Genomic DNA, 15,240 nt, shown 5'->3' with positions numbered 1-15,240 from the left:
TAAATGAATAAACTCAAAAATAAATGAATAAACTCAAAAATAAATGAATAAACTCAAAAACTAATTCATAAACTCAAAATTAAATCTCTAAACTTTAAATTAAATTAATAGCTTAAGTGGAATTGAAATTTAATTGATGTTAACCAACTGGTTTAAAAATCAAGCTGAAGCAGGCTGACAAACACCCAGCCATTTACTTAAATTTCCATACATAGACCAAGCAAAAGAGAATAGAAAATACGCTTTCAAATTTCTGTACTAGAGCCACAAAATGAAGAGTATCAGCCTTTATCAGTCTGCACCTGTGAGGTACAGCTACTACCACTCACAAATACATCTTTGAAAGATGCCCTGTGATGTGTGATTTATTTTTTTTTTAATGCAGTAATAAAAAAAAATAGGTGAACGATACTCAACCAAATCCAGCAAATTCAAACTGGCACCTGGAAAAAAATGTCCTTGTGATACATTAGAGGGCTCATTTGTACCCTGTGTGCAGCTGCCCAGTGCTGGAAAGAGCCTTAAGGTCTGGGAAGTTGTGCTAATGCCGTGTAAAAGTGGCATTAGGAAAGGGCAGGTCCATTTTTATCCCTGCCCTTACATTGATATAGTGACTCCTCGGAGCCTGGCCATGAATCTTTAGGTGGAGCAGCAGTTTGAGCCTGGAGCTGTTGGGTTTTATTCACATTTCCAGCCCTGCCAAAGGGCCTGGACTTGCCAAAATCGACCCGGCCGGGTGGGTTTTGCAAAGAGCTCAGTCTGGGATGTGCTCTGAGATCCTGGGCAGGGCTGGATCCAGGGGAGTGGGGTTTGAGGGGAGGAAGGAGGGGAGGCAAACCCAGCCCTTTGCTCCTTGCTGAGGGTGTGACACAGGAAAGCTGCTGTGCTGCTGCTTGGACTGATTGCTCCCCCTTCTCCAAGTCCAATGGGGCTCTGAGCATTCCAGGGCAAAAAAACCCCACCCTCATTCCCTCTGTTCACACAGGAGGGACAAACACTGAGCTCAGTCCTTGTAAGTGCTACTCACAGTAAGAAAACCAGAGTTAAATAACTAAATGGAAGGGGGGGGGGGGGGAAAGGGGAAAGCAAATAATTCCATGAATTTCCACATCTTAAAAGAATAAACTCCTATCCCACACCTGGAAGTGTCTAAGGCCAGGTTGGACAGGGCTTGGAGCAACCTGGGATAGAGAGGAAGGTGTCCCTGCCCATGGCTGGGGTGGAATGGGATGAGCTTTGAGATCCCTTGCAACCCAAACCATTCCAGAATTCCACGATCCATCACCAATCCTGCTGCCCACCCCAGGCACAGCCCACAGTGGAAAATCCCATTTAAATTAGGAAGCCAAAGGAATGAGCTAAAGAAGGACAAATCCACAACACCAGGACATCTGACAGCACTGGGATGTGGTTTCCATTGCTGTGGCTTCCTTAAAATTGAGTGTAACCTGTTAATTTGCCTAAAGTTAAAAGAGTATTTGTAAACATGGAGTAGTTTTAATGTAGTGATTGTTGACACTGGGCAACATTTACTATAAACTGAACTTTACAAGAAGAATTACTCTCAGCAGAAATCCAAACAGCTCCTCCACACGAGTCAAGATCCACCCTGCATCCCTCCACAAACAATTTCAGCAGCTTGTTTTTTAGCCCTAAGAAGTCAGATTCTGGATCAGAAACTAGAGTTTTGTCCAGCACTAAATGTTTTTCGCCTGCATTTTTAAATGCCTAATTAATAGAAATGACAGTTCTCCACTTCTGGATAGCAAAGGCCTGAGGACCTGCAGGATATGGATCTCTGCAAGGTATTTAAGCTGCAATATTGGTGATCCTGGGGGAAAAGTTGGAGAGATTGAAAAAAAATTTCCTGTGTTTACATCTGATTTCAACCAAGAATCTCCATTGCTTCGGTTTCTGGCTTCTGGATATGGAAAATAAGGCAAAGCTTTCTTGTTTCCCTGTCTTCGAATCTCCATAAAATATCCCATGGAATGCTGACATATTGATCATGCTTTTATTACCACACAAATCCATGTCTTTCTGAGCCGAATGGGAGATGAATCTCCCATTCCTTCACATAACAGAAAAGGCTGTGAAATAACATTCAGATGCCTGCTTAAGGAAAAATGGAATTTTTTTTCCCCAGCCTGTCGGGCTGAGGAATTTGCTCTCCGAGCAGGGCCGGGCTCATCCAGGCATCCTGGGCCCTCTCGTGGCTGTTGGGGAGAGGACACGAAGGAATTTTTCCTTTCTGTGAGTTCTCACTTGCAGAAAACTCCAGCACTTTTCTCATCGTGTCCTCCGGATCTGAAATACTTTTAACTTCAAACTGCTCTGAACCACAACATTTAGTTTCAGATCCAAATTTACGTGGAATTTGGGGGGTATTTGAATTTTTTTTTTTCCCCCAAGCTAATCACCAGTAAGAGACCACTTCTAGTATTTTTTTTTTCCATTAAAACAGTTCAACATTTTAAAAATTAAACCTCTAAAAGCAGATGAAGCACAAATCTTCCCGTGATAAAAATTGCTGGTAATTATTCTACATGGCAGTTCATTCAGAGAGAGGTCAAAAAAAAAAAAAAAACCCAGCCCAAACCTAATTAAGAAAAAGAAATTACAGATAAGCAGATGGTTCTAAGTGACAATACCCCCGAAGAGGTTACAAAAAAAAATCATCGTGAAACCAAATTGTTTAGTCAAGGTTAATGAAAGTTGGGATATAGTGGCAAACACACGAGGAAACAGAGCAGATTAAGTGAGCACTTACAGAGATAAAGGTTGTAAAATGCTGCTTATTTCAATCTTGCAGGAATCCCTTGGGTTTAGCACCGTCTTAAATTGGCTTTGAAATGCTTGTCAGGTGTTTTGCATCAGGAATGTTTCAATCAGACTCGGAATGGAACGGATAAGAAAATCCACCTGAAGCTGCCACTCGGTTTATGATCAGGGAACTGTGTTACAGCTGGGTTTGGAAAGAGGGAATTGTTAAGCTTTGGGGTAGAACAAGAAAACACTGCTTTTCCCTGCAAAAAAAATGTCCTTCTGGAGCATCTGTAAAGAGAGAGGCTCCACTTTCCCTCACTGTCACTATTATTTTATTACAGTCAAACCATTATTGTTCACACCAGCTACACTTTGATGGGAAATTTAATGTTAATTATGCAAGACATATAAAGATTTTCATTGCAAGCAGTAAACCCCAGTATTTTCTGAACCTGACAACGTGGGCTAGAACAGCATAATCACCACTCAGCTTGTAGGTAAATGAGCCACTTACATCTGAACTTGATTAAAATGGATTTCTCCTGCCTCTTCTCCTTTACTGGGAATGCTTCAGTCACATGGATGGGTGTTATTTTAGTGATTCACTGAAGATACTGCTGCATCTCAGATTTCATTGTTTAATTTATGGTGTATTAGCTTGCTGAGGGTTTATTTCTGACCTTGACTTCCAAATTACAAGAAAAGGAAGCGTCCAGTAGGAAAGAAACACATCCCCACTGCCCTCCAGCTCCTGGGGGAGTGTTTAATAACCACTGAACTTATGTCTAAAACTTGTAAGCTTAAAAAAAAAAAACCCACCAAAAACTAAAATTCCAGCAATTTACTGCTGCAGGTGATCAGTTTGCTGCAGTACAGTGGTGCACAAACCTGCTTGGGTGAGTTCAAGTCCAGTTTTTTGGTTAAGTTCTCTTTGTGCTCTCAGATATTAATCTTGGGAATGGTTTTATTCTCAATACCAGGCACTACTGGAAAAGGGTTAAACTGTTTAATAGAGCATTTTCTGTCAAATGTGTATTTCCAGCTATTGGGAAGAGACAGATTTTGATTTTGAAGTGTAAAAAAAAAAAAAAACAACCAAAAAAACCAAAAAACCCCCCATCTGTCACATATAAATGTCATCAATAATAACGTATTTGGAGCAGGCAGCTCCTGGACACGGGAATGGCAGGATCAGGAAATGCCAAAAGGCACATTTTTCTTGGCCTAAGAAACTGCCTTGGAGCCAGTTCCTCCAGTGTGTAATTCCAGAGCGTGGGGGTAAGGAACAACTTCCAAATCTGATTGAACAGTTTGGAAAGAAAAAGCAAAAACAAACCACAAGTTTGCTCTGCTGGAGCACTTCAGAGGGAACAGGGCCTTGGAGGAGGTGGGAGTTCCTTGCTCTCCTGCTCTGAAGGTGGGATCTCCAGCTCCACCACTTGCAGAGGACATTCTAGTCCAAGCAGGGATTTTTTTTTTTTCCTTTCTGGAAGTTATTTGCTGAAGGCAGACTGAGTTCAATCCATGCTTTTAAGCTTTCCCTTCCCCACCACCATGAAACAGGCTCAGGAAGAGGAGCCAGTTCATCTTGGCACAGTTATAGAAGGAATTCTATGAGTAAAGGAGCTTTTTTGTAAAATATTAAAATTACACACTGCTTTCCACTCTACTTAGACCTTTTAGTGAGGATAAACCCAGAGGTACCCAAAGCCATCCCACACAAGCCCTGCCCTTCCATTCCCTTTGCTTCCCAGACTTATGCTGGCTGGAAAAACTTCTGGATACTTTGGTTTTATTTTGACAGATCTCTCCAGAGTATTAATTCCTCAGTTAACACCTCAAAACTGACTGTAAAAAACAATTGAAAAAAACCCCAAAATGTGCTGGGTGACCCTTCTGCCCAGTTATGTGCTTAAATTCCCCACACATTCATCCTGCAACTACAATTCATGATGAGTCATTAAGATATTTTCCATTTCAGGCATTTCAATTTTTAAACACTCAGGGGGTTGGCTGGTACAGGATTTGATGCTTGAATTATCTCCTTCCCCTTGTCCTCAGAGCAGACTGTTGCCTGCAAATCCTTTCACCTTTCCTGGAGGAATGTTTCCATTTGAGGGTCCTGGGGGTTATGAGGGGATCTGTTCAAATTGTAAACTCATCCATATAATGGATTTTGATTGGGAAATGGTCTCTGTGTGTCACAGGAATAAAATAATAAAGTGTCCTCAGGGGGCTGGGAGGTTCAGGCAGTGCCTGCAGCAGGATCAGGGGATGGCTGAGGTCGGAATTTCTTGGTACCTGAAAAGTTTTACCTGGAGGTTTAATGCAGCCTGAGAACACCCACGTCAGGAGCCAAAGCAAAGAGGGAAAACCCAGCTCACCCACCCCCAAATCAGATTCCCAATAAAACATTTTACACCAGGAGCTGTGGCTGCTGAGAGAATTGGACAGAAACACTGAAAACAAGGGAATAGTTGCTTTCTCTTTTTATCTAGGCAAGGACAAAGCTTAAACCTCTAAACTGTCCATCCTGGCCTTGCTTTTGCAGGAAGAATGGCTGGAAAGAAAAAGGCTAAGCTTACAGACTTCTGCAATCCTCAAGAAATTCAAATTTACCTGTTTCTCCTCTTTTTTTAGAGCCCACGGACAGGGGAACTTGCTAAGTTTATACATGAACACAGAAGACATCTGTTCTTCCTTCTGTTTTACTGAAGCTCTGTTGCAGAAGACACTTACCTGGAATAACAGGGTGCTCTTTAAACAAAACCTGTTCTTTACACTTCTAAATCAGGTCAGTTAAAAAGGCAAAAAAAAAATAAAAATAAAAATAATAATTATCTCTTTTTATCTGCAAGAAAATGTTTATTCTTTGTAAACCCCACAGAAAAAAAAGAATGCAGCCAAGACCAAGTATTGAACGAAAACTGTGCCCAAGTGGGCAGCAAAATGGGGGAACCTCAACACAAAAAGTCAGTGACAATATTTCATGTTTTGCACAAAGATGAAAAACCTATGACATTTCTGAGTAACACTTTCATGGTGACAATTACACAAGATGATTCAAAAATGCAAATGACAGCAACATGCACACCTGGCTAAAGCTAGAAATTGTATCCCAAAGGAATTATCTGTGATTAAAAGGATGTAACTTTAATACTTCTATTGACTTGCTTGTCCTACTTCCTTTTTTTTTTTTGTTTTCCCCCACGAGGCAACATGCCAATTAACACCATAATTTAAAAAAAATTAAATTAAAATCTTTTCTTCTCAGAAGAACTTTGTCCTTCCAGAGTCCACTGCATGTTTGCAAAATCCTAATGTTGGGTTTGTTTTTTTTCTGCTGGTTTCCCCACACAATTTGGGTTCCCCACCCCTCCAATCCCCCCCTACCCTCCAAAGCTCTGAAACACTTCAGAAGTTGCCAGTGCAAACACTTTCTATCAACGTATAATATACATTTTTTTTTAACTTAAACCTTTGTGCAATTTATGAGTTTCCTTCAAAACTCACTAGGAAAAAAAAAACCAAAACAAAACAAAAAACCCAAAAAAACCAAAACAACAACTCCTTGGCACGACAGCTGAAAAACATTCAGCTCCTTTTAAACTGTCAAACACAAGGTGATATAAAGTGTAAATCACAGTGGAATAAAATAAAAAAAAAACCCCAGAACTGCAGGTTTTATTAGCCAGCTTTACAGTCTCTTGTATACAGTACATTGCACAGCTCCACCTTCACGTTAATTCTGGATTAATATTGTGCCTTCCACGATGCAGAATAATCAAGGCAAGTTACAGAACACTGCTGAGTTTATATCAAAATAAACAGAAGATGTAACCTTGGTTTATAATGAACATCCAAATTACCATGTACAATTTGCAGTAGACTCTGTAATGAGCTTGATATATAAGATAGATGACAGTGAAGGGGGAAAAAATAGTTTAAACTATCAAGTTTCCTCTTGAAATGTCTTTTCCCAAGGCACTGTGAACAAGACTGTTAGCAATTCTCAATGACTAAAAACACCAATGGGAATATAAATATTTCACACAACAACCACCGTCACATCATCATCTATTCTCTTACTCTTCCCCTTAAACAACGCCCCTGAAATTTGTTTGGTCCTTTGAGGGGGGTAAAATCAAATTATCTTCTGCAACATCACGTATTTGCATTTAATACATCTATAAATCAAAGCTTTGTTGGATTATTTAACCCTTTCACTGTAAAAACTAAAGATTTTGTTTTTCCTCACTATTTCTGAACGAATCTGCAAATTTGTTTTTGATTATTAAACAAAAAAAAAAAAAAAAAAGAAGAAAGGGTTCAAAATCAAGCAAAGCCCTGTATTTTTTTCAAGAGGAAACCATGCAAGAGTACATAAAAAGGCAAAATTGGCTACTTGAAAACCAAGAATTGTTTTTAATGCATTGGCCAAGGAAAATAAATTGCAAAGTTCTGTGAGGTTTTCTAAAAATTTACAAGAAAAACTGATGGGCAGTTCTAGTCAATCCAGATGTTCTTTTATCCTGTTTTAAATGACAACAAATACAGTCTCACACAATACAATTTCATCTTGACTGCAAGAGACACTCCTGTGTGATGCCTTCAGCATGACAAAAAAAAAATTACTGGGCAAAAAAGAAAAATTGGCATTCATTTCTTCAAGGGCTGATAAACAGAGGCATTGGGATCGAGTCCAGAAGGGCTGGTCTCCACAAATTTGGAAGAGTAATGTGGGGAAACAGGACTCAGAGTGCTGGTGGCTGCAGTGTATGTTATGCTGGGCATTACTGCCATAACTTCTGCAATCTTCTGTTTTAGGTCCTTGATTTCCTGATCTTTTTGAATGATTTGCCCTGAAAACAGCAAATAACATCACTTAGAACCAGTGGTGTTTTTCACCCCCCCCCCCCCCCACACACCCCCAAAAGTGTTCAGTGGTTGAGCTGGTGAAGTTCTTTATCATGGGATCAAAGTACGACCTGTGTAACTCCTGGTTGTGCTGAGGAGCTGTGTTTAATTATCCCTAATTACCCCACGACATAACTAAACACAGCTCTTCCATTATAATCTCGTTTGGAGTCGCAGCTGCACCGTATCCAAAGATTATTTCTATGCCTCAACAATTTTCTGCACTTTTCCATTCACATTTTTTCAAAATCCTCACAAAAGCACAAGTATTTGCTTATTGAATGTGTTATTTATTTTCAAAACTGCCCAATTCCCATCATTTTTCTAAACCCCCCCTTTTGTGCACACTCACAACATCGCTGCAGCAATTTATGAAACCAGGGAAAGAATAACAGCAGTGAAATGAAACAAAACAATTTCTCACTCTAATCAAATTTTCCTGCAATCAAACAAAACTTCTACAGGGAAATTAAACGGGTGTTAAATCAAAAGGTTATTTAATTTTGCTCCAAGGTTTGCCCAGCTGCACCGAGGCCGGGCTGGGCAGGGGTTTAAGCTGGTTTCCTGCTCCCCCTGGTGGCATCACCACGTTTAAAACAGGTTATTCCTCCCTCCAATTTAGGTTTTATGTACTTCACGAGTCATAAAATATTATTATTAGGATTCAAAGACAACAACTTAATAGATGGCAACTATTATTTTAGCTCTTAAAAGAGAGAGCTCTTCTAGCTCTTTAGGGGACCTCCAGCTTTAGCTAATGGTTTATAAAAATGTAGAAAACAATCATAAATTATAACTCAAAACACCCATCTTTGATGTTTGTTGTCAGTTTGATAGCTGGGGGGAAGGAGGTCAGATGGCTTAGGCTCAACCCCCACAAAGCTGTGGAAGCTGAAATGCTCAGTGGGGGCCACATCCCACCCACCCCGAAACACTTCCATGATTTTTCTCTGCCCTCGTGCTGGATTTAACCCTCCATCCTTACCTTGGGCAATCTCAAGCTGCCTTTTTGCATCTCCTAATGCAGAGAACAGATCCAGCTTGATCCTGGTCTCTGCACTCAGGCTGTTCTCTAAGTGCTGTGTTTTATCCTGCATGGCTGAAAGTGCTGACATTAACACCTCCGTATCCTTCTCGTTTTCCTTGTACTTCCTCAGCTCCTGCAGGAATAAGCAGGACAAATGTTATCCTCGCTCCCTTTACACATGAGAGAGGCTGAGAAGCCTTCTGCCTTCCCCACAGTGGGCCTGGTATTAATAGTGTAAAATTAAAATGCTGGTTAATTAAGGACACTGTAATATTACCTCCAGTAATTACACGTGGCCATCAAACAAGTGATTAAAGCCATAACAAACGAGGCATAATTACAGTGCAGTGAGCACCAGTTACTCTGCTCCTCAGCCCTCCATCAGTCATAGGAAGACCCTCCACCCAAAACCCCAAAAAAACCACTTCCAAGTGCCAGCTGAGCCTGCCACACAACCCTCTCAGCCAAGGGATGTGGGATGTGGAAACGCTTCCCACAAGCAAAATGGTTGGAATCAGAGACTCAGAAAGGCTGGAAAAGACATTTAATAACATCCAGCCCAATTCACCACCACATTCACCATGTCCCCAAGTGCCACATCCACGTGGGTTTTGAACACTTCCAGGGATGGTGGCTCTACTATACACAGAAATGTTCTATACTTGTAAATGAGGAAACAGTAATGCAAAGGGGAAAATATTACTGCCTGCAACAAAAGGCTTCTCTAACAGTTTGAGGGTGCTAATAAGATTTAAAAGCTTAATTATAGCTGGTTTTAATTGTTTGAAAGCCACGCTCGTCCTCTCCACGGATGAACCACCCTTGTTTTCAAGGGTTTGGTAAACACAGGAACAACAAGGCTGCATATGTTGTTTGGAAACAAGTTCACAATAACACCAGGTGGATTTTGAAGAGACATTAAAAATACATATTCATGCAAACTGTCAGTTGACAGTCCGAGGACATCTTTAGGAACAGACATTTGAAAGGAATAAGGTCAACTCCAACTCACACATTTGAGCTCTTACACTCTTAACATGCCAGACACTGTCTCTACTCCACGTCTGCCACCAAGTATTTTCAATATTGAAGCACTTTTCCCCCCTCAAAAAAAAGCCTGGCCAGTGTTTCAGATTGAGTAAGCAGCCTTTGTGAATTATATAATGATGTATAAATAAAATGGTGAATTACATAAATCACGTGAATCAAACAGATTTGTATAAATAAATTTGTGAATATATAATGACAGTGAGCTCCTTGCATCAGGTAAAAAAATGTTGTTGAGGGGATCATATCCTCAGTCTACAAACCAGTGGGTTTGGGGAGGAAAATTGTAATTTAACCAAGTGAATGGTGTGGAGCTGAGACAATTAACCTTCCTCATCCCCACTGCCTGATAAACCCTGGTGCAAGACACACCAGACAAACATCTGAACAGCACAGTTACTGAAGGTGGTGATTGCCACTTATGTAGATCCTTGGATTTTGGAGGGCTGAAAGCTCTCCTTGTGATGCTGATCTAAGCCCCTGGCGCTTTGTCATTACCTGAACTTTCATTTCTAGCTCTCGTATCTGATCTTCTTTCAGCTTTATGTCAATTGTTAACTTCTTGCACTCTGTCTCCAGCTCCCGGATACGATTCCGTAGAGTTTCAGTGCACTCTCCCCTGCAGAAAAACACATGAAAAGAGGGGAAGATGAAATAAGAATAAGACTATCATTCCTCAGCTGTTTATACCATGAAAATTAATGTAAAACTTGAAGGACAAAAAGAGGAAGCTGACTTTCTCCTTTGCAGCAAAATGGTTTCCCCTCATGGAAACAATGGAGAGAGTTACACACCAAGCATCAGGAAATTTAGGGTATTTATGAAATATGGAGAACAGAAAAGCAGAAATAATTCTTTTTAGACATTTGGAGCACTGCAGATTAAAGTCACCCCCGCTTGTGCTGTGCTCCCATCTCTACAGCTGTGTGACTACTGAAAATCCCAGTGCTAAGCACTGGCAGCCACTGGTCAGAGCAGGAACATTCCACAACGTGGGACCTAAACTTGGTATTTTGGCCAATGCCATTGCACAAATCCTTGATTCACAGCCCCCACGTGGAAGGAGATGTTCCTTTTTCCCAAGCAGACTGACCCAAGCAGGTACAACATCCCTGCCAGCACAGTCAAGGTACAGCAGATAATTCAGAGCATTATGTTCTAAATATGCTCGTCAGAGCTTTTTCACCCGTGTAATTCATATTACATGGGCAAATATAATATATGTAGGCACTGAGGCTCAGAGATTTCCCAGTCCTCCCTCTGCCTTAACACAAATAAAGCCTTTTTTTTTTTTTTTTTTTCAAGAAAAGAATCAAATAAGCTACTCCTTTATGTAGACAGGAGTGAAAAAGGCCTCCCCAAAGCACAAAGCACCTCGTGGCAGCAGCAAAGGCCACAGCTCGTGCAGCAGTTGCTTCTTCCAACTTCTTCCTTTTCTTCTCTTCCATTAATTGCTTTTCTACAAAGGTTCGTGCCTCCTGCTCTGCCTTTAGTTTCTTCTCCAACTGGCTGATCATTTGTTTGTCTTTTTGTTTCATTTGTACAGCGTTGTGCAATCTGGAAGGGAACAGCGATGGGGTTCAACAGGGGATTTTATTTACTACAAATGAATTGGTCATTCATGGTCCCAAACGAGTCTTGGTGGATTTGCAGGCAAGATTTGCCTCAAATTTGGCAAATAATAATAACAATAACAGCTAAATAGTAATTAAATATAAAGATTAAGCACATGAATATAAATATGGAATATACAAATATAAATATTGACAATATAGGATAATTATACATTCTATTATATAAACATATCAAATATATACTTGTTGATATAAATATTAAACATAAATAATATAAACTATGATAATAGCCAAATAATTAAATATAAACATTAAACAGATAAATAGAAGTATTTAAATATTTAATGAATATATGATGAGCATACAATATCTAATATATAAATAAATGTAATGAAGATGATATAAATATTAAATATGAATATAATAATTTATATAAATTACTGTATTCTATTAAATTATATCTAAATATAATAATTTATATAAATTACTGTGTTCTATTGATATATAAATATAAATTATATAAATGACTGTATTCTTTTAAATTATATATAAATATAATAATTTATATAAATGACTGTATTCTATTAAATTATATATAAATATAATACATTATATAAATTACTATATTCTATTAAATTATATAAATTAATATATTCTGATTATTAATGTTAATAACATTAGCATTTATTTCATCAACATTTAATACATATTTATTAAAATATTTATTGATGTTTAATTAATATTTATATTTAATTTCTAAATTTTATTTATAAATATTTCTAAATATTTATTTATAAATAGTTCTAAATTTTATTTATTTTATTAATATTTATAAATAATTATTTCTAAATATTTATTTATAAATTTTCTAATTTTATTTATTTTATTAATATTTATAAATAATTATTTCTAACTATTTATTTATAAATATTTCTAATTTTTATTTATTTTATTAATATTTATAAATAATTATTTATAAATATTTATTTTATTAATATTTATAAATCTTTATTTCTAAATTTATTTATTTTATTAATATTTATAAATATTTATTCCTAAATATTTATTCCTAAATTTATTTATTTTATTAATACTTATAAATATTTATTCCTACTCACAGTGGTTATGAGGATAATAACAATGATTATAATAACAAGTATAATGAGTATTATAATTTCTTCCCCTTTTTCAGACCTCGGTCATTATTCCTGTTGCTGTTATTATTACTATTATTACTCTAATTAATTATTTCTCTTCTCCCAGGCCCCCCAGCTCCCTCCCCCAGCCGTGTCCCACGTACTTGTTCTGCAGGAGCTCGTTTTCCTGCCGGAGCTGCCCCATTTCGGAGCGGATCCCCCGCTCTGTGTTGGTCAGGGAACTGATCTGACTGCGCAGCTCCTGCTCCACCTGCCTGCTGGCCTGCAGGTCAGCCTTTAGCTTCTTAATGTCTTGTTCCAACCTGAGAAAGAAAGACAGGAATTTTTTAAAAAAAAAGACAATTCCAACTTTGTTTCCGCTCGCCCCAAGGTTGGGGCGCGTTACGGAAAAACTTCACACCAGACCCCCCCTCCCCAAACCTCCAGACTTCAAACAATCAGCTCTCAGAAATGATGGGCATCCTTGCTATAAAATCACCTTTTACATAACTACACATATTTATAGCTCCATGTAGACACACACCTCATAACCTCCCACGGCAATTCGGTTTCCTCCAGGCACTGCCAAGTTGTAAAACAAATCCTATGGAATTATATTTTCTCTTAGGCCTGAGAAGATCTGATCCAGTTACGGACAAATTTTACTTTTCTTCACAAATTCTGAGTTTAATTTGTTAGCTAGAGCTGAGCTCTGGGCCATACTGCTGAATTCTCACCTAAACATGTTGGTATTTTCTTGTAGCACATGATGTGAATGTTGAATAATGAGAACGTGGTAAGTCATCCACAGTTCAGGAGTCAGTAAATTTAGTTTTAATTGCTCCTGAACAGAGACCATCTGGCATCCACTTGAATTGTAGCTTTAGAAAGTTCTTGAAGATTCATGTAATCTTATTAATTAAAGTATTTCCAACAAAAACTGGTTAAATAAAACACACGATTCAGAACAGAGGCACTCAGCTCACTTTAATTTCCTCCCACACTTTCAAAATAAGGTTATTGATTTTTAGAATAAAAACACATCACAGGTGACTAATCAACCTTTTTTTAAACTGTGTTATGTACTTATTTAAAGCAAATACACCTCAGCCATTCTCACATAACCCTCATTTGCTCCGTCAGTTATTGATTTGAAAGTTTTTAAATGTTCCTAAAGAAGACAGAGATGGTTTTATTTCCTAGGACTCCACACAATTAGCGGCAGTTGAACATTAACACTTGAGGAGAATATTCACAAAAGCCAAAAAGAACTGGCCTTATTGACACTCAGCAGTACAGAGAAATGGTTACAGCTTTTTGCCTTCCTCATGAAACACTTTTGGGCTTCACTGCAGGAAAATCTCAACCTGAAAGGCTACTGAGAGATGGAACAGCACGAGGCACGAGAACATCCTGTGCCAATGAATCAAGAGGTTAAGTGTGGAACCATCAAAGTTATGGAAATTCATAAAAGTATGTCTGTAATAGGCTAAAACTGCACCAAAGAGGTAAATTAACAGCAAGGAACAGCCTGTAAAGGAGCGTGGCTGGGCTATAACACACTCAGATAACTCAAATGCTCAGATCCCACTTGCTGCACTGAGCTGGCTTTTTAGTTAGACTTGAACTGCCCTCCTGGTAAGAGCAACTCCTTTTAGTGTAGTACAAACCATGGTCAAATGTAGCCTTAAAAAGAAAAAAAAAATAAAAATCAACTTATACTTGCAGGCAAATAGTAATACACAGCAAATACACATTTCAAATGCGAGTCCAAAAATAATTTCGACACCTCGTACTGTGTTGTTGAAAGAAAAGAATTTGCAAACCCAACCAAATATTCCTTCAGCCACACAACCCAAAAATGGAACCCCACCAGCAGATGCTGTAGGTGTTATTTATTAGGTGTGTGTTGTCACCCTGTTCAGGGTGTGAGACTGGACAGTGGTTGGGCAAAGCTATGAGAGTTCAACTTCATCTTCCAGTAAGCAGTAGCTCAGTGTTTTAGAAAGAGCAAACTTTTTAATTAAAGAGAGTAGTAATTAAAGAAGATGTAAGAACCACTCACAGCCTGTTGTGTGCCAACAGCTGATTGGTTTTAATACAGGTTTTCACAAATAGGTGAAAAAAATGGTTGGTAGGACAATGCAAAGGAAAGGACATAAATCCCACTTTACACTGACAAGTACCTGTACATAATTTCAATATACATGTCTACAATAAAGTGATAACTGAAAATAAGACAGCTGTAAACAGCCTTCTCCCTATGGCTCAGGCTATGTCAAACTTGCTCAAATAAGATATACCAGGATTTATTTTGGGTATTTAGTATTCCAGGAAAAGAAGCCCTGATCAGATAAAGCCGGAATAAATCAGAGGTGCTGGCACAGGACAAGCTGAACTTGTATTTTTGGCAACAGAGTCTTGACATTAGTTCAAGTTTCTGAAGCCATCTGGTTGGTGGCATTCCTGCACCTGAGTGCTCATGGGGCTGCTCCAGACTGTGCTGGAAGAAACCTGCAGGATTCATGGAGTACATTCAAGTGTGAGCACACAGGATGCCAACTTTCCAAACCAGGGGGAAACGGATGAGGCCACAAAGCCACAGCTTTCCTTCTCACTCAGCACAGGCAGCAGTGGCCAACCAGAGCTGTGGATATTAAATTTGTGAGGCTCAGGCTTGGGGAGGGGCTGCACATTCAGGAGACATCACTCAAAAGGGGCAGAAGAGAATTAATTAATACAGAGAAAACGGATCTTTTTCAAGTCAATGCCA

The 15,240-nt window shown here is 38.7% G+C and overlaps 1 protein-coding gene across 1 annotated transcript in view; it reads right to left on the bottom strand.

Moving 5' to 3' along the window:
- Positions 1-5,610: 5,610 nt before the first annotated feature.
- Positions 5,611-15,240, bottom strand: part of MACO1 (macoilin 1) — a 30,148-nt gene continuing 20,518 nt past the window's right edge. The window contains exons 7-11 of the mRNA XM_027661360.1: positions 12,632-12,790; positions 11,132-11,314; positions 10,256-10,376; positions 8,669-8,843; positions 5,611-7,628 (exon numbers count right to left, since the gene is read on the bottom strand). Coding sequence (XP_027517161.1) covers positions 7,426-7,628; positions 8,669-8,843; positions 10,256-10,376; positions 11,132-11,314; positions 12,632-12,790 — 841 coding nt within the window. The 3' untranslated portion in view covers positions 5,611-7,425. The remainder of the gene's footprint in view (positions 7,629-8,668; positions 8,844-10,255; positions 10,377-11,131; positions 11,315-12,631; positions 12,791-15,240) is intronic.

This window comes from Corapipo altera, unplaced genomic scaffold (genome assembly GCF_003945725.1).
Source record: "Corapipo altera isolate COAL_440 unplaced genomic scaffold, ASM394572v1 201, whole genome shotgun sequence".
Taxonomy (NCBI): Eukaryota; Metazoa; Chordata; class Aves; order Passeriformes; family Pipridae; genus Corapipo; species Corapipo altera.
The sequence above is the reverse complement of the archived record's forward strand: the minus strand, read 5'-3'. Positions and strand labels throughout refer to the sequence as shown.